A 26971-nucleotide genomic window follows, 5' to 3' on the forward strand; every position below is an offset into this window, starting at 1 on the left:
GGGGCAAACGGGGATAACGGGAATAACGGGGGAAACGGCGCCGGCGGGAGCGCGCCGCACCAGCGGGCCATGTAAGGCAGCGGCGGCCGCCCGGCCGCCCCGCCGCCCCTCAGCCAGCGCGCGGGGGGCGGGCGCGGCCCCGGAAGGACGGCGCGCGCCGCCTATGGGCGCTCGCGGCGGGCGGGCGGTGCCGCGAGCCCGCCAATGGCCGGGCGGGGGGGGCGGTGCCGCTGCAACGGCCGCGCCGGCTGCGGACACCCGCGGCTGCTCCCGAGCGCGCCGGACGGAGCCCGGCCAGCGCAGCCTGACCTGCCGCCCTCCACAGCCGGCGGTGAGTGCGCGGACGCCGCTCCCGGGCCGCGCTAGCACCGCTCCGCCGGGGGTGGGTGGGGTGCATGTCGTGTGCCGTGCCTGCTACCTCCTTCCCGTCGCGCCGCTAATCGATCGCCGGTCGGTTATCGAAGGCGCGAGAGGAGGGGACGCTGGCGGCGCTGCCGGGGGTCTGGCGGCCCCGGTGCCACCTCCCGGTGCCCGCCCCCACCGGAGGGACGCCCGAGCCCAGCCCGGCGCGGTCGCCGTCGTCGTTATGTAACTCCTGCGGGGCGCTGCGGGCGGGGGCTCCGCATCCCTCCTTGGGGTTCACCTCCGTGCTGTCCTCCCGATGTTTTGCGCTTCTCCTGCGTCCCTCCGGGAACCGGGGGCAAGGGGCCGGCGGGGAGCGGGGCTCAGTGCGGAACTGCGCACCTTTGCCTGCCATGGGGATGGGCTCCGAAGCCGCATCCTCTGGTCGCCATCGAAGGGGAACGCGCGGCCGCAGCCAGCGTGGGACCCGGGGCGGCTTCCCGGCTCCCGGTGGCATCAGGTCCGTGGCTGGGCGATGCTGGAGGCTGGCTACGAGCGGCTGGTGAGCCCCGCGCTGCCTCCGCGGGCGTCTCCCGGAGGCGCCGGGAAGGAGCCACCTTGCGCGCACACACCGACTGCTCCGCACTCTACAAAGCCTCGACCGCCCCAGCTACTGCTGCTTCATGCGCTCGCATAGAGGCAGCTGTCCCCTTTTATGGAGACCGATGGGGAGAGGCGATTTGCCGTTTCCTTTTTTTTTTTTTTTCCCCTTTAAATCCCGGAGTGGTAGCTGGAGGGGCTTCGTCTTCGAGAGCCGCTCCTGTATAGCGTCCTCCACTAAACCAGCATCAGGTGTGGGAGACTATTTAGCGCCTGCAGGGTAATACCCGTACGTAAACAGCCAAGTACTCCGGGGTGGAAAACAAGGACGAGACAAATCATGTGAATTAATTTGTGACCCCGGCAAGCTCGTTTGAAAATAAATACATCCCCTGCCTGCGCGCCTTCCCCGTCCCTCCTTCGTCAGATTACCAGCGGTTGCAAATATTTCTGCGGTCCTGGGTAAAAGCTGTTGTACGCTGGTGAAATTTTTCCAAGGGGAAGTTGAGTACAAGGTGCTGAACACACATGTGAATAGCATCTTAAACGCTGACAGCTTCGAATCATGTAGGAGATGCTGCTGACAACCAGATTCCCTGTTTATGTTTTGCAGGCTCTACATGGGCAGGTCTGGGAGGGGACAAATTTTTTCGGATTTTACAGAGGGTTGCATAACTGCTCATGTTTATTTGAAAAGAAGAGGAGGAGCAAACCCAAGCCCTAGCCTGAAATGAAACACATGATGTGAGGCTGTCTTTTATTGAGCCTTCCCACTGTTTTTTCAGCTAGCATCATCAAATAGCATGCTTTAGACGGCTGGAAAGGGTTAGCATGATAATAAAACATTAAGGTTTGGTTTTTATTTCTTCTAGTGCTGTGAAAATTTTGATGAAAACCAAAGAGATGCCTATATACTTTCATAGTCCTAGGCTTAAAGTAGCATCACTGTTTATCAAACCTGGACAATTTATTTTTAAAATGGCAATAACCATTTTTCTAATCCTTTAGTGATGAGCCACTTCTTTATATTTTTAGAGACCCTTTCCCAACTCAACCTTTCATCTCCCCAGTCCAAACTAAAATGCTGTTTTGAATACCTTTTTACATCTCTGTGTCACAGTTACATGCGTTTAAATAGTCTGTCATTTGTAACTGCTGAAGTGTATGTCCAGTATTAAATTATAGTACAGTGTAATGCTTAGAGAGCATGCCATGCAAGGATCAAATTGCAGATAAAGTTCACATAGGAATCTCCTGCAGTGCTTGCAGTTGACCCTTGTAAATCTAAGAAAAGATATTTATAAATGGAAATATACATCCACCAAGTAGTCGTTTCTGTGTCATTTGTAATCTGTGGTTTGACTGTGGTGAGAAATAATGTCTTTTAATTTAATTTTTATGGTAGATGTATTCATTCCAGTTACTTTCTGGAGGCATCTGTGTGGTAGAAGCTATTTTTACTTCTTGTATATTGAGCATAATTTGAAAAAATAAAATAAGGCTCTTTGAAGGAGTGAGGCAGTCAGTTATGTCAATTTATGTTAAGGGTATTCTCATTATAGATAGAAACAATTAATTGTACTCAATATATCTCATAGGGCTTCAGAGAATAAGCCATACAGTATTTAACCTTGGTAACTTGCTCTCAGATGATAAGCTAAGATACAAATGAAGACAATATCAGATAATTTTCTTGCTTTGCATACTTAAATTATGTAAGTCTCCAGTGTGAGGATATGACCATACTCACAAGCCTCTATCTCTCTATATTTATATATTATTATATATATATTTCATATATTACAACAAGAACAGTCATTCTGTGGCATAGTCAGTCACTCAGTGATCTCATGTCCTTTTTATTTGTACATGGATACTGCTTGCAGGCTTGCATAAATGGAATGGAGTCTCTTCAGCAAGCAACAAGGTTTGTTTTTGCCTCCCCCTGAAACCATTTTTATGCAGTGTGTAACTGAAATTAAGTGCAGGGGTATAATTTCCACACCTCCTGTTTCTCTGTTGTACTGGCATGACTACTGTGGGCATTATAGCTTTTAGAAGCCTCTGCCAGTTAGTTGAAAGGAAGTATTTGCTTACTACTTGTATTGCCGTAGTGTCTGGGAGCTGTGGTCAGGGACCTTTACTAATGTATTGTGTCCAATATAATGGAACAAAAACTTGGGCATGACCCCCTAAATATTATGATCCAAAATAAGGAACTGTAAGTGGTGGAGAAGAGTGGTGCAAAAGAGGAATCAAGCTGATGTTAAGAAGGATGCATTGGTATGTGTGTGCATTATCCCGCTGTGTACTTTCTTGTTCTCATGTGTAAGAGCAAAGGGGATTGTAGAACTTTATGTAAGACTCCCACTTTTCTCTGAGGAATATCCTTGGGACATATGGATGGCTTGGGTTTGGGGGATTTTGAAATGTATCTAACTTGACTAAATGCTGAAAATTAAGGTAAAAAAAATCGACATCAACCCAATATGAAAACTTTTCTGTTCAGGCTACCTAATTTTTACAATTTTTTAAATTTAAGGTTATTTAGAATTTTGAAATGGAGTTTCATTTCAGATTCCGGTTGTACAGGAAAAAATCATAATGTTTTTCCTTTTCCTCAGTGTTTTCTATAAGCTGTTCTAGTTCTTTCTTCATCTCATCCCACTCATGTGCCTAGACCCCCCTGAAATACATAATAACAACTACACCTTCAGCTGAGAGATATTTCTGAATGAATGCATCACTCTGCTCATCCCAAATTGCCCATACATAGGAGTACTGCAAGAACTTCCCATTTCATTGTAACCTGGTTGTTGGGATACTTTGGAATAGTGCTGAAGAGAACTGTGCATTGAAAGGATGTTACTGGTAAAATACCCCTATATAAATATGGTCTTTAAGTACCCAGGGACTGTACATGTGTTACAGGACAAGTATGCATATCCTGCTCAGGTTTCAGGACACTCTTCCTGAGTGGGTGTTTATCTCAAGTGCTGACAGAGCAGAACAGACGGATTCTGTGCTACTCTCAGTTTTCTTGGCTTGCAGTGGTATGTCCCATCAAAACAGATGGGAAGTTTTTCTTGATTGTTAGTTATGTGTGGTGGGTGGCCAATTCACTTTGCTGCTGCTAAGAGGGATTCTTAACTCTGTCAGGACTCTGAGGCAGCTGTAGAGAAGCTTAGACTCTTACTTTAGCTAGTTGTCTTAAGGTTCCCTCTTTTCCTCCTCACCCTTCTCCTGCCTCAGTGTCCTGAGTTTGTGGTATGAGTTTACCTTGTCCTGGATAGAAACCCAAGAGCTGGGAACCAAGAATGTACAGATCAAAGGTTCAATGCATTAGGTGGCTGATGAAAAGATAATAAAGAATCTGCAGTGTAACTGTTTTAAATAATCATATGAAGTTAATTCTTGCTCAGTTTGGGTAATCTCAGGAATACGCTTCTGTGTCAATGTTCATGTATTGGGAGCATTTGAAAAAATGAGCACAGAGAAACTTGAAATAAAAAAAATCAACGATATAACAGTTTTTGCTTGAATCTCTGAGGGTTGCAGTCCTAGTTCAGATTCTTAAATGGAGTTTTATTGGATCAATGCTAAGAAAATTCTTGCAGTAGTAGTGAAAGTGCTAAGAGTTCTTGCTCACAAAATTATTTTTTCATTGTTGATGACACTGTTTATTTTTATTTTAAAAACAGACCTGTTTTGGCCTGTCTCTTCTGATTTGAGTCTTGAAAGGACTCGTACCCAAATATTTCATCTTAGAGGAGCTTATAGATGTGAAAGAACTTACTGATTTAGCAAACGATGTATTTCCCTTCTTATTTTGTACCAGGCTGTGGGTGGTTGCCAAAAATCTGTACTTAAAGGTTGGTTTATTTTCGTGGATTCAGATAAAAGTGAAGTAGCAGATTTTAAGAACAGAAGGGATCTTTAGACCACCTAATCTGATTCATGTATTAGTTATATTGAGTTAGGTACCCAAGAGCAGTAAGCTATGTTTGGTAAAAGTCTGTGTTTCAGAGATACTTGACTAAATTTATCTTCTGTATTAAAGGCAGCCTAATATGCAGACATGAGGAAGTAAAGAATTTTCAGCTATTCTTGGAAGTTACCTTTAGTACCTGGCATGGTTGATTGTCTCTTCATAAGAAAGTCATGTTTCTGAATTGCACTGGCGTAGCCTGAATTTTCAACTGTTGAGTTTTTTGATATCTTTGACAGTAAAGAGCCATTTAGTAGGTGATTCAGTTTCTCTACAGAGCTATTTGGATCTCTCAAGAATTCCGCCAATGTACTTTGTAACGTGTCTTATGATAAAACTTCTTGTCTCATGATTTTGCATCTCTTATATCATCTTCATTTCTTTGATCAGAGGTGGTGCTTTGTGGCTACTAAATCTTACAGTGCTTTCAAGTCTCTGTTAGCTCAGTTTTTCTTAGATCTAATTCTGTCTCTGTCAATAACATCAGTATGGTTCTCTAGATACTTTTACTTATGGGTGGTACTCAAAGTCCCCCATCTTACTGGAGTTTGAAGTGATCTTTCTGTACAGTCTCTGATCCTGTTTCATGGAGTGGATCTTCATTATTTATGGCTTTTCCGGAAATATTTTTAAAGGATTCTGTGAAGTTCAGGGTAGAGTCCGGGCTGGGTGGAGGTGGTGGGAGGATACAATGTACAGTGTGCGAAGAAATGAGGCTAAGCCAGCTCTACAGTTGTAGTGGAACCTGTAGTCAACTAATCCTAAAGTGATGACAGGCCCAGCATGTTATTTGGAGCTGTAAATTAATTGTATGACTAACTACTGTGAAGAGCAGCTGTTGTCTTCCACTCTTTTAGGATCTGTGATTCCCAAGTCTTTTTTTGATACACCATGAAAAAATACCTCATCTAAACAGTTGAGTCTCCTCTTTTGTTGTGCCTTAGTTGGTGTCATATTCTCTTTCTCCTGTGAAGGCGGTTCTAGACACTGGCTTGTACCCTTGCCTGTGTGTGAAATTGCAGAATGTTTGTGTCCAGATTATTCATCTACCACTGACAGCAGCCCGGCAGAGCTTTAGGATACGTACTTAGAAAGTGGAACTCCCGAGTGGAGTAGTGGCATAATGAAGAAAACCCAACATAATAAGAGTTCACCAGTACATGTATATGTTGTGGATGTCTTATTTATGCTTTTACCTTCATAGTTAAAACCTTGTGTAAGTGACATGGTGGTATTACAGGATATTGTAGAGCTAGTTAAGAGTTAGGTAGATGGAGAATTTTTGTATACTTTTAAGTCAGGAAAACATGTTTTTTAAAAGAAATAAGTTGTAATAAAACCGTTACTGATAAAAGTTTGTGTGTCTGTGTACAAGTGCTTTGTTTATATAAAGAGGTGATATTTATGAAGTGGTTCTTTAAAATGGAGGAATGTAATTTACTAAGAACTAAGTTTTGTGTGTAAGTGATACTGTAGAAGTAACTAGCTGAATAGCAATAGTTTTTAGAAATACAACAGTAACAATAATTTGTCAGGAGTCAAAGTAATCTCTGTGCTTGATAATGTGTTTTCTAAGTTAGATCCTTTAATGGCATATGTGATGGCATATGTTCACAGTCTGAAATACTGTTTTGCTGAGAAGAAACATTGAACAGTTTAAGTAGGCACCTTTTCTGTTACTCTGTGTGTGTCCTGCTGAAAGTCTGAATGTATCTGCATGATCTGGCCAGCCTTGCCCTTGTCCATAGTGCTAAATTCACATATATTGTTAAGAGAACTTGAGGTTCAGCCATGCAGTTCCTCATAAAGCCTGCGAAAGGATTTAATTTTCTTTAGGTAAAGATGGGTTTAACTGTAGATAAAGTTGTTAGCTTTGCTTGTTTTGCAGTGGTCTCTGCTCATTTGTCTTCTCTGCTAGGGAAAATGGATGGCTGTCATTCACTTCCGCATCACATATGGAGAAATATAACCAGAACAGATCTCTGAAGAGAAATGCTTTAACTCTTGTTCCTACACGTAGCTGTGAAGGAAGCTTGAGGGAAGCTTTAAGAGCAGTCTAAGGCATTACTTTTTATTAGGAAGGTGTTGCATTTCTCCATCTGTTTATCCTTCCCTAAGCTTGAATATTTATGCAAAAATGTGGGAAAAAGATTCCATCTGCTGTACTTTGTCTCTCCTGTTTTTATTTGGCATAAATGATTACAGACAAAATAAATGAGACTTCCCTTTCATTGCAATTTTGTGAAGTTTTTATAACAAGGGGAAGATGGATCAAGTGCTAAAACAAACCAGAGGCAGTCAGAGAAATTCAAATGCCTTGCACTGCTTCATAATTCATTATGAATTAAATTAACTCATAAAAATAACACCTCCTGTGCTCATTGAAAAGTTGCTTTCTTTTTTTGCTTGGATTGGCTAGAAGGTCTTAAGAAATTTTGGATGACAGCTATTTGTGGTGCACTGAATAAGTTTTACCAACAGTGCAGAAACAGATTCTGATAGAAGTTGCATCCTAAGCACCTGCATGCTTACCAACACTTGATGGGCAGGAAAAATGAGCAGAATGGAAGGTAAAAACAGGTAACACTTAACATATAAAACTAGTCATCTGGGGCATATGGTAGAAAGGATTAAGAAATTAGGGAGGTATCAGGGCTGAGATTGAGAGCCTGAGCAGATAGTGCATTTTAGGTTGTAGGAGCCAGAGGAATTTACACTGCAGACTTTGGTTGTTAGCTAGATGGTAGCCTTGATGCTCCGTGTAAACATAACTCTGGGGTCTTCTGTTGTTGTGTTGGGGGTTGCATGGGAGGAAGGTATTACACCTGAGAAATAAGGCTGGCCTGTGCAAAGGTGAGTGTTACAGGAAAGAGGAGACACTAGTGGTACCGTTATTGCATCGCAACTGTGCCATTGTGCTGTTGAATCTTTTCTGCAAATTCATCAATCTTAGCAGTCAGAGGTCCGCTTGATCCTTGAATGATTCTGCTGTTAAAATGTGAATTGGAAGTTTCCCTTGGTTCACACTAGGCTTTTGACCTCATTTTAGTGAATTCTTGGTTGATAAGTATTCTAAAGAATGAAGAGTTTTAAAATACACTGTCTTTTCCATTAACATGGATGTATCCGAGGCTGTAATAATGCTGTAGTGTTCTAGTCTGTTGTTCTGTCTTAGACAGTTGCACTCATATTCATCCACGGCAGTTAATGTTGTGAGATGACTTCCATTAAAACTGTTTTTTAACATTGTTTAAAACTTGCTGCAAATGAAAGCAATTAGAGGTTATACAAAGCAGATGAAAAAGTATGTGGTATAGCCCCAAAAAATAGGCATTCAGATTTTTGTATCCTGCTGATATATATACAGATATAGATACAGATTTTTTTTTTTTTCCCCAGAAAACACTTTTTTGGTGTGGAGATCCTAAAGTGGCTTAAATAGATTTGTAGCTGGTGAGAATATGTTTCCTTTATCGAGCCAGAGAACGCTGGTTCTTAGAGTAGTCATTACACTCATGTATCTGTTTTATGTGACCTTAATAATTAAAGTGGTGTAGAATATGGGTCCCAGGGTCCTCATGATGTTATGAATACTGGCAGCAGAGCAGACATGTTTCCTCATCCCTCTCCTTTGGTTTCTCTATCTGTGGCATGGCAGCAATGGTAACTGTGTTAGAAATACTAAGCTTTCTGCTGAGCAAATAAGCCATGAATTAGTTGTCAGGGACAGGGCAGGCAAGATCCTATGATGAATTCTGACCTGGTAGGATACGTGCATATTCAAAGAGTTGCATAAGCTTCTGAAATTGTTGGAAAAAATACTCTGGATTTTAATAAGTCTTCCTAGCTGCTGAGAGATGGATTACTTCTAGGAGCAATTCCCACAAATCTAAATCAAAGCTGTACCAGAATTCCTGCAATTTGTTGACACCTGGAGAGGGTGTTGATAAGTTAAAGAGTGTAAATTAATGTAAATATTCAGTAGAGTTGGCAGTTGGTCAGTACTGAGGCTTTGGGTATTCACACAGCTTTAGAAAATTGACAAGTGAAATTCACAGAAACAGTAACTTCTTGTCCCATCTTTTATGGCAGAATCCAGGTTAATAAATGGCTTTATCTAGTGGAGGTCACCCAGCTGTCTGTCTGCAGATGAGTATATATTCTAGTCTGGCTAAAAGGAAGTTTGATGATACTAGAAAACTTTTTCTAATGGGTTTGTCATGTGCTGAGAACACAGATCTGCACTTTCAGTCTATTTAGCATAGATAGTCGTGATGTCAGTGATTAACATCAGTTAACATGAGTTAGTTTGATCCCGGGCTTAATCTCTATATAATGTGCTGTATTATTTACCTACTGCAGAGTGAGGGGAGGGACAAGAACTGGTTTTTTTTGTGTTGCTAAAGGACACAGACTGTAGCAGTTCATAACACAACACCTAACAAGTATTCTGTGGGTTTCTGAAACTTCATTTTTTGTGGAGGACAGTTGTTCCTTCACAAACCTCCTATACTCTAGCATCTGCTTATACCTCTTTCTTATCTGACTGCTTTTGGTGATGTGGACCTGCTTGGTTGGAGCATGCAGTATTTGGAGAGGGTGGTATTGGTGTCTAGTCCCACCTTACTTCTTTCTGCTGGTTCTGGAAATTGGTATTATCTGATTGTGTACACATTAAACTTCTTGGATGGTGATGAAAGGCATTTCTTTGGTTAGCTGTAATTGCGGTAGTCAGCATCTACACAGCTCATGCTTTTAAACAGCAGCTTAATTTTGTTTTACTGAGTTTTAGATTTGGTATTCTAGAGTAACGCTTTCTTTTGTCTCTTTCATCTATCATCTTGCTATGCCCCAAATTACTGCTAATCTTTACTTCTAGCAGAATCTACCAAGCACCTTTTGATCTCTTTGTCCAGGGAAAAAGGGTAAGGAAGACTCAAAACAGCATTTGATCTTGAATTTTTGTCAAACACGTTGTTCTTCATTTCTGTTTGAGAGGTCATTTCTTCCACATGACATGATCTGCTTCCTTATCTCTAATCACTAAAAAAAGTTAAAGGAGCTGACCCCGTTAAAAGTCTAATTTCATATCCTGTGTGGTGCAGTTCTTTACCTTCTAATTATAGTACGTTAATATAGTTCTCTTCACACTGTGTTGTTTGTAGTGTTAAGAAAGAAAAGTTTAAATTGAGACTAGGTAATTTTTTCATAAATCCAGGTAGCTTCTTTTTAATACATTTCATGCTATTACATAGGATTTTAACAGGTAAACTGTAATTATGATTCAACAAGGAGTGTCCATGATAATATTTGGCAACCACCACAGAGCCCTGGTTTTAATCTCTCCTTGACTTTCTGCTTTAGATGGCGAGGATTTATTTGAAATAAGTCTGTTTTGCGTACCAGATTTCACCATTCAAAACTAAATCCTTTTCTGTAGTGTCTGTTCTGCCTGATCCAGAAGTACTCAAAACATCCCAATACAAAGTTCATTTATTAATGAGTGAGAGAAATAAGTCTGGAACTATCTTTCTGAAGGCCAAATATGTTCCTTTGAGCATTTTTCTTATAGAAAGTTTATAAAGTTTTAATTTATTAGCTACTGAAAGTAAGTTAAAAATACTTTCAATTGATACAGCTATCATACTAAAGACTCTACAAGACAGTAAAACACTATTCTGCTGTGCTGTGCAAAGTTGGGTTATGGTTATAGGCAACAAAGCATTAAGCAAAATTGGCCAGCAAGGCACTGACACTGGCTAAGGAAGATTTTGTTCAGGAGATACTTAAAAATGTAGGCACGTGGTTATATTTTCCAATTTCAGATGAGACAGAGTGGCACAGATGTTTTCTTGTTTATAGCTTGTAAACCGTGCTATTGTTGTATCTTTTAAAGATATTCACCCTGAGTATAGCTTCTTAAGAGAATTGCTAAGAGCAAGAAGGAGCTATCCCTGAAAATTTCTTGGAAAGTTTATTTGCCGCAAGATAAAATTACAAAATGACGCAAACCGTACATACCTTACCATGGCAAATTTCCATGCTTTTCTGTCCTGTTGCATGTATATGAAGGTAACTTCGGTTTTTAATATCCTACACAGACTTTGTTTTTCGCTGATCTGTGCTCTTTCTCTAGCCAGTTAGTATTAGCTTGGAAAATTTCTGGATCTGTATTCCAGCTTCAGTTGATTTGAAATGGAACAAGCTTGGAAGAGACTTCTGGTTTTGGAAGTCAAGCTTCCTTGAATACAGAGGTACATCATAGATCTTCATGATCTGATTTTTAATGAACTAGTCTTTTATATATGTTGCGTCTATAGTATTTTTTGGTTTTTTCATATGTTCTTTTACTACTGTTTTGGTAGCAAAAGAATGTAGCCTGATGAAACAGAAGATTTGATCTAGATATACTTTGGTAAAAATGTATGCATCTGTAATGTGTGTAGTAGCTTACAATTTACTGTGCATGCTTTTTGTTTTGGAGTTTCAGTGTTGGGATGCTTTCAGATAAGTTTTTTGAGGTAAAATTCCTCTTCTTTAGATAGTAGGCAGGATGCAAAGGAAATAAAAATGGGAATTGGTTACTTTTTAAACTTACTTATGAACTTGACATTTTCAAACTCTTTTTTTCCCCTCTCTGCTTCTCTTTTTATTTCATAGGGGCACATACAGTTCTCAGGCTACAGTTAGTACATTTCTGTCGTATTAATTTTAATTTAGCATTTTGGTTTGTTGGCCAAAACTTCTGCTGACTGTGTAAACAAAACGGAAGGACCCCCAGGCTTAAGATATAACAAGGGATTTAAGCATTTACTTAAATGTTTCCAGAATAGGCAGAAGTGCTTTGGCCATGCTGTGTTTGCTCAAGTGTGAAGGACAAAAGTCCTTTCAGTATGTTTTTAATTAAAATATTCTTTCTAATCAAAAAGCTTAACAATAACTGCTGCATAGCAAGTAGCTATAGGTTATTTCTGTTACAGTATGCAGGAAATGGTATGTCATGGTTGGTTGAGTGACAGCATTTAAGCAATATAGGAAGAGGTAGAATTTTAGAACCCATTCCCTTCCTGAGGTGTTTGTACTGATGTACAGTATATAAGGCCAAAGAACTTCCTATCTGATGAGGAAATAAAACCTTAACTAGAAATACCTACCAATCTCTGCATATGTTAATCACATCCCACGTACAGCTGGGACTTTAGAAGAAAGGCCAGGTAAGTATGACAGGCTTTCCAGCACTTATCTAGCACTTGCCAGATTTCTGATACCTGAAGCATCTCTTTATGGGTTAAAATCTGTAGTAGCACCACTGATGTGACTGTGGCAGCAGTCTTTATGCAGATGTTGGGGCAGGCAGACAGCGTACCCTGTGCCTAGGCTTTCTAGTGCCTCTTGCTTCTGCCATGCCAGGAGTGTGTGGGCAGAAGGCAAAGGTTTCTGTGACATCTTCTGGCACTTTAGGGGTTTTTTTGGTTTTTTTTTAATGAAGACACCTGAAAATAGTATTCTGTTGCTCAGTTCAAGGTTTCATTTGAAAGGCGAACGTATACTATATGTACTTGGAGTAGTCTGAAAGTTCTTGTCTGCAGTAATGACATCCCTTCTCAGTATTCCTGCATCATGGATGTGTTCATTCCAAATGAATTCCACAGCTACAATTCTTTGCACATAAACTTGAGAAATAAATGGTCTTGATATGAGACTTGTCTTGTACTTGCTAGCCCTAACATTAATATTTTTGCTGCATTTCAAAAATACTTAGCTTTTCAGTAAAAAAAAAAATAATTAAAAAGCCAAAGTCCAGAAAATAAAGGAATGTTTATTTTTTCTTCAGAAATACAAGTACGTAGTAATGCCTACAGTGTAAAGGACTTAATTCTATTCAAATCAACAGAGTGACTGTGGTGATTGCATTTAAGAAAAAAAGAAAGGAAGCAAATACTAAGTGTTCTTTTGATGGCTGATGTATGATGGTGAAACTAGTTTTGTGTCGTCGTGTCCCTAGTTTCTTGGCCTACCTTTTTCTTTTTTTTTTTTAATGTACTAGAATTTTTTCCTAGATGGGCAGAGTTACATAGTTCTGTGTTTAGACTGATGTTTGATGGTGGAGGCCAGTGAGTTCTCACTAACTTTATAGACCATTTGTTCTTCATAAGTTGTGACATGGACTGTAGCATGTAGATGGACAGAAAGTAATCTAGTGCAAATTAATGTAATAAGTTTGCCCTCCTTTTCTTTGTAGCACAATGGCTGACAAATCGGCCAAACCAACAAACTCCCATGAGGGAGCTGCGGCAGGAGAAATAAGTGCACTGGAAGAGGCCTTTAGAAAATTTGCCGTCCATGGTGATACAAGAGCCACAGGAAAAGAAATGCATGGGAAGAACTGGTCAAAGCTGTGTAAGGACTGTCATATCATAGATGGGAAGAATGTGACAACCACAGATGTTGACATTGTCTTCAGTAAAATCAAGTAAGTTCATTTTAGCCATAATTTCATTGTTCCCCCCACCATGTTTTGTAGACACTATATAAATTTACCTTCTGTTGCTTACAGATGTTGTGTGACACTCTTTGTCAAAATCAATCTCTTTCTTGTTCCTTTACAAAATTTTGTTCCTTGGTCTGAAGATACAGCTTTCAGCTTCTGACCTGCTATCTTAAATTGACTTTGGTTTCACAGGTGTTATACTGTAAAAAGAGGTATAGTGTGATCAGGACAAATGCAGGCTATTCCAATAAACTGCAGTAAGTGCTGTCACTGTTTCCTGAAAGATATCTGAATGAAGTCAGGAAGATCTTGCCAAAGTTTGGCCTCAGAGGACTGAGGCTAAGGTGGGATACGTACTAAAAGTCAATATTCTAACAACAGTCATGATATTCATCACAACACCAGCTCAGGTTCGAAGTGTAGGGCCATGCCAAACTGCTGGTGAATATGGCATGGTGACCCATGGCTGTGATGAATTAGGATTGTCTTGGTGGTCTGATCTTATTTTTGTGACCAGACTGGAGCTTTAGTGAAACTTCCTCTACAGTTGAAAACATAGGCAGGCTTAGAAACTCGTCAAATCTAAAAGAAGATATTAAAGGAAAGATGTTAACAAGGAATTAATCTGTTATGGCATATTTTGTATGAAGCCCCAAATAATTTTTTTTTATTTTGCTTTATGTGTAGAATTGGATTATTTTCACCTTTCCTATTCCCCTGACATCTGATATGATAATCTTGTTTTTTTCTGCTTTTTATTACCACTGTAACTGTTTAAATTGTTTCCCACCTCATTGTGTTGAGAAACATTATTTTTAAAGGAGTCCCTTAGTTGTACTTGTAGCTTGTAGGAACACTTATTTGGCTTGTGCAGTCAACTGTTCTGGTGTTATGCTGGGAGAAGATGCAAGCTGCATTTCTTACAAGGTAATTGGAAAATCTTGCTACAAGCACTGACCCTTTAGACTACATCAAAGTGGAGAAAGGCAGAGAAGTAAAGACCTTTAATCTTGAAACCTGTCCAGTGTGACATACATAGTTAGAATGACCTTACTTGATTGATTTCTTTGTTTTTTTGCTCCTTGGGGATCTTATCTAGATAAATGAAAACACTACATATGCACACTCCCACCCTCTTGTCCTTGTATCAGTCCCTACTTGTGTTTTCTTGAAAGTTGTGTTGATGGAGTTAGATATACCATCAGAGAACTGGCTTATTTGAAATGAATGTTTAGGCTGTGGGGTTTTGTTTCTTTCTTGATCTGTTATATTTTCAAATTTTCTTTGACTTTCATCAGCTTAAAATTTTGTTTTATTATTTCCTGTAGGTAAATACAATCTTAGTGCTACTTTTTCATATCAGTTTCTGGGCTCTTTAGTGATAGGACAATCCCATGATATGACATAAACAGATATGCATTGTTACCAGATATAAAGAAGTATCACGTTTGGTGACTGTTGGGGCAGAAGGAATCCAGTCCTGTTCCGCAGGAGTGAATTGTGAGGTGGCGGGTACCTGAGGCTCCCGGGGAATGTCAGCATATCCCCTTGCTGCTGTTGAGCACTCCCAGCTTGGGGGTTCTTGTCTTTGTCTCTGGTGGGGGAGGGCTAGCTCAGCAGTTCCTCAGACCTTGCTCCCGTGACCTCTGTTAAGTGTTGTCATTTCTCTCGGAAGACGCATGCCATCTTTTCCTCTATCCAGTTGTCCTGGTTTAACCCCAGCCAGCAGCCAAGCCCCACGCAGCCACTCATTCACTCCCCCATCAGCAGCACTGGGGAGAGACTTGGAAGGGTAAAAGCTGGAAACCTCATGGGTTGAGATGAAGACAGTTTAATAGGAAAAGCAAAAGCCATGCACACAAGCAAAGCAAAACAATGAATTAATTCACTTCTTCCCATGGGCAGGTAGGTGTTCAGCCATCCCCAGGAGAGTAGGGCCCCATCACATGGTAACAAGTTGGGAACACGAACACCATCACTCCAAATGTTCCCCCCTTCCTCCTTCTTCCCCACACTTTATACCCTGAGCATGATGTCCTGTGGTCTGGAATATCCCTCAGGTCAGCTGGGGTCACCTGTCCTGGCTGTGTCTCCTCCCAGCCTTCCAAGCACCCCCCACATTCCTTGTCAGCATGGCAGTATGGAAAGCAGAAAAGGCCTTGGCTCAGTGCAAGTCCTGCTCAGCAATAACAAAAACATCTCTTAATTATCAACCTTGTGCTCACCAGAAATCCAAAACAGCCCCATACCAGCCACTGTGAAGATAATGAACTCTACCCCAGCCAAAACCAGCACAATAGTGTTTAATAGCTTAGTAGTAACTGCATCAAATGCAAAAGTATCTTAGTTTTAATTGTTTATTAACTTTTTGTTCATTTCCTACCTCTACATGTACATATAACATGTATTTTATATATTCTTCCCTTTTAAAATGATTTTATTTTTAAATTGTATTGCTTAAATGGCATATGGGACAACCTACAATAGCTGAGATCTGCTATCTTTATTAGGAGGATCTGTATTTTTCAAGTGTATGCTTTCAGTAGGTATACTTCCACATTTTCTTAACTGTTGGGGTTTTGTGGTTTTTTTACATTTTTATTCTTGAGTGCATGTGTCAGCAATTCTTTTTAGTCTAGATCACATTCATTTCACATACAGTATTTTAGGTTTTAAAAAGGAAAGATCTAATGGCTGTAGGAACTTGTGTTAGTAATATGCTTTAACTTAGGAGGGTTAAGCATAAGCTGAGTATACAGGCGTTCTCAAGCATGTTCAGACAGCTGTTTTTCCTTGCTTTCTCTTTTACTTCATATTTAACCCTAAGCTCAAGGATAATGATAGATTTGGTAGTGCATCAAAGCAGGCATGCTCACATAATAAACTCATTTTTATTTTACAAGCAGCTTTTTCCAAGCAGAGCTTTACGATTTTTTGAGAGACCAGGTTTTTCCCCCTCTGTGTTAAATGTAAAACCTTAAACACTGTAAAAGAATCTCCAACTCCCCCCAAAAGTGCAAAGTGCAGTTTCCATGCCTCAAAAAGAATTCTGCTTATGGTTACCAGGAGGCTCTGTGCTTCACTCTTGGTTTTGGGCTCTTAAGCTAAAGTGTGTCTCAAAGGATTACCCTCAGCCTGGGATTCTGATGGTGAGCCGCAGTGATGGTTCAATGGGATGGGGCTGGTGGATTTTAGCAGTTGTAGGCTAGCCAGGGAACAACAAACATAAGAAAAAGTGTTTATCATTCTCAACTCCAATTGCCATCTAGCATTGTGTTAGAATTTCCAAACGTATTTTCTGTTGATTCTGTTACTGGGAAGCCACTGTACTTAGCAGGGTTGTTTTCCAGCAAGCTATACTTAGAGTTTATGACAATGGCACATGTTGTTCAGACACTAGAAAATAATTAATCTAGTAGAAATGCTCTTTGGATTTATGAGTTACTATGTATAAAGCCCACATTTGTTGTCTTGCTAACTTTCCCAGGCTTCATTTATTATTCTGCTACAGATACTGGCAAAATAAGTAGGAACTAAACGTTGCTGATAGGGTAAAGTAACAAGGAAAATTAATAAGAGATATGTTTACCTAAGAGCTACTGAAAGATAATGTTCTATTCGCCGATTGGCAACTTTCTCTGCTCCAGGAGAGATTTTATCTCTGAAGTAATGAACATTTTTGTAGACTTAACATCCCCTCTCCACCTCTGCCAAACCATCTGAAAGTTTTAAATAGTCTGTGATACTTCTTCAAAGCTGGGACCCATGTGTCTGTCTCTCAGAGTTAGTTCTGTCTTTCAGTTCATTAGTTCATTTAAAGTTAAGTTTACTGTTGTTACAAAGGTTGAAGAAATTCCATTGAGCTTTTGTTACAAATAAGAAAAAAAGTGCAGAATGCATGAGGATGTGAGGTCAGACATAAACGTAATTTGTCTGTTTATCTTGCATAAAAGTTCTACTGAAGGCCTTCTTGTGAGCACAGCATTTATATGTGCTTGAGGATAAGAAGAAGGAATAGTCTAATGCGAAGAATCTGCAGTAGTAGACATGAAAGAATTATTGCTATAATTGTGTTCTTTGGTAAGAAAATATGTAAATTGGGTGATCTTCCCCCCCCAATATTCCTGTTTAACAGTAATTTATAGGGTCCCACAAGTTCTTCCAATTTGGTGGACTGTAATATAAGTTTATGTTTTTTAAAATTGTCAGCTCAGAAAATACAAGAAATGAGGCAGCAAAGAATTTCACAATGGAATTACTTGAAATGAAAAGCTAAAGCCTGCTTATGAGAGTAGCTGCATGTATGAATATTTATGATTTGCATCCCTAGAGAACAAAGTAAAAACACCTGCATTTTTGCCAAATATTTGGATTGTTCTAATGCAGCTGGAATAGACTGCAGTTTCTATAATAAGTAGAAGAGTAAACTTTCCTTATTTTTAGGTTATCAGGCATGCAATAAAGCCATCTCTTAAAATGTCATTAACTTTCCATACATCCTGCACCTGGAAGAGCAGAAGAAATTGTGAAGAGTGAATTACAAAGTTCTACCATATCTTATGGGATGACATCTGTTAAAAAATGCAGCAAAGCCAACAGAAGTGTACATAACTGTAAAGGTATTATGCAGTAAGCTTTCTTTTTTGTAGTTTCATGGTCAACACCTGAGATGTTGTACTCCTTTCTTTGTATGCTTTTTGGACTACATAAAACAGTAACACTGGTTGTAGGGTAAATTTTAATTTCAAAGCTAGCTTAAAGTTATATAAAAATCCCTTCTGCTAACTGGTACCAGGAAAACTTTTTCTCTGTAAATGGCGAAAATGGAGCAACCTCTTCTCAGAAAAAATGGCTCATATGATTGTTAAAAACAAGCCTGAAAATACTTCATGGGAAGTAATTTTTTTAACTGGTCTATAAATTCTCTGCCATACTTGAAGACAAAGAAAAGTCACAGTCATGTTCTATGGGAATGGAAGGCTTCTTAATTACTTTATCTGAAGTATTTGTGACAGGACCAAAACTAGTACTCCAACTTTTTTTGTTATGATATTTCCCTGTAGCTCAGGTTTCTGCAAAAATATAGGTGTTTAATATAAATATCTTAGTAATACTAGATCATTCAAAGCATTAATTTTTTCACATACTATCTGAACCTTATATAGATATCTTTCTTTTATATTTTTTTAATGAAAAGTGATAATGCAATGCCGGGCCTACTGAATTTAGAGACATACAATATGCAGACATGCAATAGCATTTGAAGATGGATGTTCTTCATGACAGTGGGAATTCCATGGGTATCTTTTCAGTAGCTGAAACACTTGCCTGCTTTCTTGGAAAATTTCTTCATTAACTGTTTCTTTTCTGGTACTCTTCTGGAGTTCCAAAAGTTTGTCAGCTGTGTGTCTTGTATTGTGCTTGCAGAGTGCAAGTATGGATTTAGTGAATCTTGTTGCCTTGGAGAAAGCAAGGTCATTGGTGACAGAAGAGAAGGGCACTGAAAGGTTCTGCACTTGCTATGAAAAGTAACATGTGGCTGCATTCTTATTCCAGCAAGATGATGAGGCACAACAGTCTAAGAACTTCAGGATTTTTGTATTAAGGAAAGCAGAACACCCAAGAATAATAGATGCTACTGAGCTCTGACCAGCATTCCAGCATGTTGCCTTAGGAACTCTAAATTTCTTTGTTTATTGGGGGTCAACAACTGCTCTGGGAAATTTGATATGTTAGCTATGCCATACACATACTTCACTTGTTGTATGTAGTTAACATGGTAATAGTAATAGCCCTGATATAAATACCTCTGCTCTTATTTTAGAAGTGTTACCACTGAGCACTGCAAGAATATGTTTTAAGCACTGCCATAAAACTGCTAATTCTATGACACTATTAGATAGAAAAATAAAAATATTTCTGTTTACACTGGCATGTTACTATGGTTGCAGGCAGGCCTGGGTGACGTCAGCCCTTGGATCTGTTGTGAGCATTTATTTAGGTAGTCATCTCCATGGAAACATTTGTTTGTTTTGATGTTACTATGTGTTAAATTTTAAACAAATTTTTACAGTTCTATACTGGTTTGTTACTGAAGATGAGTTAAGCTACAGAAGCTTTGTAAATATACCTTACTCCCCACCCTCTAAAATATTCTTGGTAAAAGATCAAGTGACAGAATAATTGTCTTCTGAAATTCCATTAGTAGTTCTTGATGTTGCTTTGACATGTTTTCTTGTTGCTGAGGAAGCCATGTATTATAAAGGCCAGAAAACTCTCCTCCATCTTTTTGAGAAAGGAAGGTTTTGTTCCCATGGAGAATATTCACAACACACTTTATTGTTCCCTGACTTTTGAGCAGACCCACCCGTGCTCTGTCCTTGCTGTCTTGCATGCTTGGCTGTTTAGCCTAATTCCCACAGCCTGGATCAGTCAGGTCTCTGCAGGAGTGCTTCCACCTGAGAACAGCTGGGCCTTAATGCAGCAGTACTTCACCATGGCTGCAAGACTTGAAATGGGTAATGTTTGCTCTGAGAAGCTGACAAGAAAACTCTTGGCAAGAATGAGTACATGCTTTCCTCATTTGTCAACTGTAATATAATTGTTGTCTTTTCTTTGTATTGAACAAGTATGATGCTTCTTGCTTTCTTATTGTTTTGAAAGGACTAGTAATTTGACATCTGAGCTCATTCAAAACAAATACCTATCCACGAGGTTTCTCTGAAGCAAATAGTCTTCAACAGAGATTTTTACTGAAGCCTCTCTTAAATTTTTGAAGTACGTAAATAGGTATGAAGTGGTCTTTATATATAAATGAAGCACACAGTAGTTGCAAGCTATGTTTTACATCCCTGCTGGAGACATTCTTCTGATAATGACATAGAAAAGGATTTTTGTAATCCTACTTTATGCATGAAGTAGGCATAACAGTTAACTTTTGTACTTTGTCTGCATCAGGAAATACATTTTAAGTAGATATAGAACAATATGCAGGGCAAAATCTGTTCTGGTAATTCTCAGACAAATTGTGAAGTTGTGTGTTTTTAGGTAGAAGTGAAGGTAAGTTTCAACAGAAAGTGTTCTTTTTTGCCACATCTATATTTTAATTGAAATTAAGATCTGCCTTTCTTGCCTAAAGAGCCAAATGTAATGTTGCCATTTGCACTTTATACTTCAAAAGCTTTTTATTTAAAAAGACAAAACAGCTCTTCTCCCTCTTCTGCCAAGAGGCATAAATTCTAAAAGTAAAACAGTGATTGCATATGAGAAGGAAGATGGTTTTAAGTTCACTTGCTGTAACACAGGCTTGTTTTATGCATGTATAATGGCTAAATTTTATACCCATATTGATGTTTGCTGATGAGGATTTTAAAAACACCATTTTGCATGAGCAGACATCACATGAAAACCTATAGGTACAGTGGTGAGTGATTCATTTCCCAGCTGATACAGAATGCTGCATGATGTCATACATGGTACTATATATAGCAGCTTACTTGGTATTTGCCACACTTTGTGGCATATTCCACTTGTGTGCTACAGGAACTTCTACTGGCTTAGAGTAGCAGTCGGTTGTTGTTTTTGGATTTTTTTTTTTTTTTGGCAGGTCAGCCTATTGTGCCATCATTTAAAACTACCTATTTTTCATTTATAAAAGCAGCTATGTGAAATCTTCCTTAGTTTTACTGACTAAATAAACTAAGTAACAAGCAAGTATTTTCCATACTGTTACTGTAGACTTTGATTTCATGGATTGAAGTGGAAGATGATTAAGATGTAGAGGACAACTGCAGCGTTGTCTGCAGCGACCAGGTGGTTGTAAAGTTTAAGATCCTGAAAGGAATGATCAAGATTAACAACAGAATTACAAGCCTGAACTTCAGAAGGGCAGGTCTTGGCCTCTTCATCTTCTCTCTGGAAACTGCCCTGGAGAGTAGAAGTGCCCAGGAGAGCTGGTTGATCTTCAAGGCAGCTTCATCAGAGCACGAGAACGTTTCATTCTCATGTGCAGGAAGTCGGGTAAGCGTGGCAGCAGGCTAGCAAGAGTATACATGGAGCTTGTGACTGGGCTGGACCATGAGGAGGAGGTACACAAGAGACGGAAGCAGGGAGAAGGTTTGTGGGAAAAATACAGCCCATGCTTGAAGAAACAGAGAGAGGAAAGTTAAAGTTCAGGCCGGTCTGCATAACCTCAGTCCCCAGGGAGGTTGTGAAGTAAATCCTTCTGGAAGTCCTTTCTCTACACACGAAGGACAAGAAGGTGATTTGGAGCAACCAGCATGGATTTGCCAAGGACAAGTTGTGCCTGATTGACCTCATTGCTTGAGGTTAATCATTCACCTCCCATGAAATGACTGACACTGTGGGTAAAGGGGTGTAGTTAGTATCCATTGATTATGGCAAGGACTTGACCCCAGTCACATCATCACCAAATTGTTGAGGTATGGGCTGGAGAGTGGGCCAGCAGTCTAGGAGGCAGCTCTGGAGGTGGTGGTGGTGTCAGTGTTGTGGTTTAACCTGAGCTGGAAAATTAGCCCCATGCAGCCGCTCTGTTTCCCCCACCAGTGGGATGGGGAAGAGAATCAGAGGAGTGCGAAAACTCATGAGTTGAGTAAAGACAGTTCAATAGGAAAAGCAAAAACTGCTCACACAAGCAAAGCACACCAAGGAAGTCATTCATCCCTTCCCATGGGCAGGCAGGTGTTCAGCCGTCCCCAAAAAAGCAGGGCTCCATCATGCAAAGTAGTAAAAGACCATCACTCTGAATATCCCCCACTTCCTCCTTCCTGAAGCTTCTATGCTGAGCATGATGCCGTATGGTATGGAATATACCATAGGTCAGTTCGGGTCAGCTGTCCTGCCTGTGTCCCTTCCCAGCTCCTTGCATACCCCCAACCTCTTTGCTGGAGGAGCAATAGGAGAAGCAGAAGCCTTGAAACTGTGTAAATGCTGCTCAGCAATAACAAAAACATCTCTATGTTATCAACACTGTTTTCCACAAATCCAAACTACCACTTCATACTAGTCACTGTGAAGGAAATTAACTCTACTCCAGCCAAAACTAGCACAGATGGGAAACTTCTGAAGGTGAGGTGACAGCAGTCCTTGCAGTGAGAGTGAGTTGTGGCAGCAAGGAAGGGTAGCGACATCCTGGGCTGCGTGAGTCAGTGTGTGGTCAGCAGGTCTGGGGAGGTGATCCTTGCCTTCAGCTTGGGCTCCTGAGACTGTGTCTCAGTGCCCAGTCTGGGGCTCCCCTGTGTAGGAAAGAGATTGATAAGCTGGAACAGGCCTGGTGCAGGGCCACCAGGATGGTCACAGGGCTGATTGTGGTACATGGTGACCTGTGGGATAAAAATAAATTTCTTTGTGCTCCTGTATAGGCAGTAGAAATTAACTTCTTGTTCTGAAATTAGAGTGGAAATTTTATAGGGAAAAAGTGTGTGTGTATGTATGTTGTTTACTCCTAAAATGTCAACATGACCTTGAAATCCCTCATCTCATAATTAATATACTATATATGTTGCAATTAGATATATTTAATCTGCCTGTGTGCGTAAAACTACCAAAAATTTAGATGTGGTCTGCTTGAGATGTGATGTTTATGAATGGAAGTGTGCTCCATCTGATGTGGTTTTTATCTTTCTTCAATCTTTTTGTTTGTCTTTCCTTAAAAAAACAACAATGGGTTGACTTGGGAGAGCCTACTTGATGTGTCCTTCCCATTATCTAGAAGTTGAGGAGGACTTTTTTACAACTGAATTGGAACAAGTCTCATTAAAGACTGGACATTAAATCCTCACCAGGATTAGTTAAAATGGTGTCACTTTCTGGCATTATTGAAGTGGAGTTGCTTATTGGGTTTTTTTGTGTGAGTGTGTCTGTGCACACACTAAACTGAAGGAACACGAACAAAATGCAAATTTTATTTGAAGCTTGATCTCGGTTTCTGACTTTGTGCAGACTTTTAATGAATGTGCATGTATTCCCATGAATGTAAAAACCAAGTAAATACAATTTTGGTAGGGAGTTCTGGTACAATTTCCCCCCCAAAAAAGGGCAAACTTTCCCTTTGAACTTTTTTTTCCATGTTACAGTCATTTTTTGTTTCTCATTTTTACGAAGGTTGTGGATATTACCAGCAGACCAATAATTTTCTAAGCCTTGCTGAGACTGTGAATGGTGGTGCTGATTCTGCAGGCTCCCAGAACATTTTAATTCCATAAAGAAATCTCCATGGCAACTTTTTCTAGGAAGATGTGGTGTTAGATACTGAATTGTTATGGTTGAAGGAGCAGATGTAGGAAAGCACTCAGTTTCAGTGAGGAAAGCTGACTGCAGGTGACAGTGTAGCCAGAAGTGCTGTGGCTAAGATGTTGTGGTGAGGAGTAATGAGCAGCTCACCTACTGCCTGTCACCATCCTTCTTGGCAGTGCACGCAGTCCCGGCACTGATTGCTGAAAAGGCACAGTCAGTCCCTCAGGCAGGCAGGGACTGTTTCTGTACTATCTGGACATTTGTAATTCAGGAAAGAAAACCAACCAGAAAACCCTGCTGCAGGGTGTTGCATCATTAAGTTTCTGCCTAAGCTGTGGAACAGCTTTAAATCAAACCTGCATCTTTGTCAGTGGTGGCAAGCGGTGGAAAACGTCTTCAGGCAAAGTTGTTTCAGTGGAGCCAAGAGTTTGTTGTGAAAGCGAGGGCACTCGGTGTCTGTTTTGAATATGTGATATTCCTGAAGTCCAGTAGGTTTTCTCGGTGCTTTTCCTTCCCAGGAATTGGTTGTGGAGAGCCTTTTGGGAATGGTGCCATGCTGTGTGCAGAGCCGCCTGGCACAGAGTTCCCGCGAGCTTGCCAGGGGTGTGGTGCTGCAGAAGTGAGCCCTGTGCAGCTGCAAGTGCGTGGTGCTGCACTGCAGTGCCCTGCTCGTGGAGCCCACTGCACTGTGCCAGGTGCAAAGCTTTTGTGGCATTTGCTTGGGATGAGAACTGTGAGCTTTTTAGAAGGGGTGGTACTGTGTGCTGACAGAAAATGAGGAACGCTACCTTGGCAGCACTGAATCGTCTTTCTTCTTCTTTGCCTCAACTTTGTTCTGGAAGGAAAAGTCCTGAAAGTGTGGGAGATCTTTCAGATTGTGGCACTAGGACGCTCAGAAAAGCAAAAAGATTTCTAGAGTGCTCGTTTTCTAGGCAGAAACATAGAAGACTCTAAAGAAAAGAATAAGCCACTACCATCATCTGGTGAGCAGGAGCTAGTTCATCTGTTTGTCTCTGCTGGTACAGCAGAGCATTGTACCGCTTAGTGCCATTTGTGGTCATGGGCATCGGCAGCTGCAGAACACTGGTGATCTTTGGCACCAGGCTGTGACTCTCATGACTCATGACAGCACTTGCTTCATTGCCCAGATGTCTTGGATCTTTAGTATATGCTCTTCAGTTGCAAATATTGTTTAAAAGTGAAAATAAGCTAACAAGTAGTTATTGTACTCTCAATATGACATTTTTAATGGTATTAAAAGATGCAGCTGATAGCTTTTATATCATTATAATTGTGTACAAGGTAAGTTGTTTTTCTTTCAGTTAACAACAGATAATACAGTGATACTGTAATGCAATAGTAGTTCATTACAGCAGTATGAGAAAACAAAATGGGTCTGTACTTATTGTCTGGAATCTATCTCAGTTATACAGGATCTCCAGATATACTCATTACAATTCCCAATGCAGTACCAATTAACCATGGATTTAGCTGCTTTGTGATATTTGAGGTGTTTGTTACTCATTGTGGGGTGGTGTTTGTTAAACTTCTGAATGGAACTGATCGTGCTGAGAATGGAGGGTTTATGTGACCCAGACCGGTGTGGGAGTAATATGAGAAGCTACTGATGAGAGGATCATGGAGTAGATGGTGGGCAGTTCTTATTCATCATCATATGCAGTCTGTATTTCACAAAAAGGTGTTGTGTGTTTGCTTCTGCTAGAACAAGCCTCTGTGGTATGGGCTGCCTTAAAAGTGATGACTGCAGTATTTACCATCACCTCTCCCATGACTTCCTGTGCACAGCAGCTACTGCTGCTGCACACTAAGAGAGTTCATGTCACTAGGGGAATACAAGGAGCCCTATATTGATACTCCTTGTGGGCTCTCTTCCTGTGTTGCAATTTGAAACAGGTAGTAAGCAACCTTTCTTCCAAATTTAGGCTGTTTACATTTTCTTCCTGTCATGGATGCTGTAAGAAAAAAGATGCCTGGGGCATTTGTAATCCAAGTGGAGATGAGCATGTGTCAGACTGTTCTCATTTAGCATGGTGTCAATGGAAAGTTTTGTAGGTTTCTAAGCAGTATGCATTGATAAGTGTTTTCAGCTCTACAAGAGCGTTTCTAGGGAGGATGTTTTATTTGGGTTTTTTTGGCACCTTTTTGTTTTCAGCAAAAAAATTTAACAGGTGAGCTGGCATTCTTAAAAGAGCCTATAAATAGGAAAAATAAGAAAAAGGGAATAATTTGGCATTTATAAGTTCTGCCTTTTTTTAGTCTAAAGAGATTTGTAGGTTGAGACATAGGTTTCAAATCTAACAGAACAATATGAGAAGGTACTGAAAGGTAGTTGCAGTAAAAGAAAATATATACCTCATATGGTAACTGATAGCCACTCTATTAGGTGATTGTCCTATGTATATGCAGAAATAAAGAATTTTAATTTTAGATGTCAGATGAAAATGGTAGTGAACTGAATGTCTGAGATTTGAGTTCAGGATATTTTTAATGCTAATAATTAGAATTAATGAATGGTGTGAATGCAAATCTAAAATTAACGACTATAATCTGATTAAATGTTTCTTGTTCCCAGTAAGTCCTGGTACTAGTTTAAAAAGAACAATGAAGAGTATTCAGTTTAGTAGATCCTTGAGAGAGCCAGTGCATTTGCCATGTGTTTCAGCAGTTCATCCTTTATTAAAAATACATAAATAGCATGACTTTGTTTTCCAAGACTTTGTTGGGAAATCAAATAGAAATAATTTCCTTACCTTTACAGAAAAGATGGAACTGTGCTGTCTTCTTCCAGACAGGTTGCTTTTTTTTCATCACTTCCTCAGATGAGAGTAATGGGAGAGCTTTACATTATGCTGAAGTGAATGTCATGGCTGGGAAATCTCTTGATCTAAAATGCACAGAACTAGCTTGATTTTTTTTTTTCCCCCCAAGACAAAAGACTGTGGCCTATTGGGACTCCTCTAACCAGATGGAGAAAGCTATAGAGAGGGTACTAGGCAGTTAAGTAAGCTGCTTGGTTTTCCGATTTCTGTACTGAATAGGATGACCTCTGTGTGCTGATTAAACATTCTGGTTTTGAGTTTGACCTGCAAATCCAGCTGCCTGCAGCTTCAGTCAACATTGGCCATTTTGGACAATTTTGATAATTCCTTTCCTGATACAGTTTTGTGTTCTTTGCCCAACAATACAGTATCTCATCCATGCTTGGAAGATGGTTCCTTTTATTTCCCTTTTAGATGCTATACTGTGTCACCCAGTCATTGTCTTTGAGTACTAAT

At 40.1% G+C, this 26971-nt stretch overlaps 1 protein-coding gene across 3 annotated transcripts in view; it reads left to right on the forward strand.

The window, feature by feature from the left end:
• Positions 1-223: 223 nt before the first annotated feature.
• TPPP (tubulin polymerization promoting protein) overlaps positions 224-26971 on the forward strand; it is an 88043-nt gene continuing 61295 nt past the window's right edge. For all 3 annotated transcript variants that reach the window (XR_004238815.1, XM_032102326.1, XM_032102317.1), the window contains exons 1-2: positions 224-331; positions 13173-13403. Coding sequence is in view for 2 of the 3 variants with exons in the window: in XM_032102326.1 (XP_031958217.1) it covers positions 13177-13403 (227 nt within the window). In the remaining variant the exon portion in view is untranslated. The remainder of the gene's footprint in view (positions 332-13172; positions 13404-26971) is intronic.

This window comes from Corvus moneduloides, chromosome 1 (genome assembly GCF_009650955.1).
Source record: "Corvus moneduloides isolate bCorMon1 chromosome 1, bCorMon1.pri, whole genome shotgun sequence".
NCBI classification, from domain to species: Eukaryota; Metazoa; Chordata; class Aves; order Passeriformes; family Corvidae; genus Corvus; species Corvus moneduloides.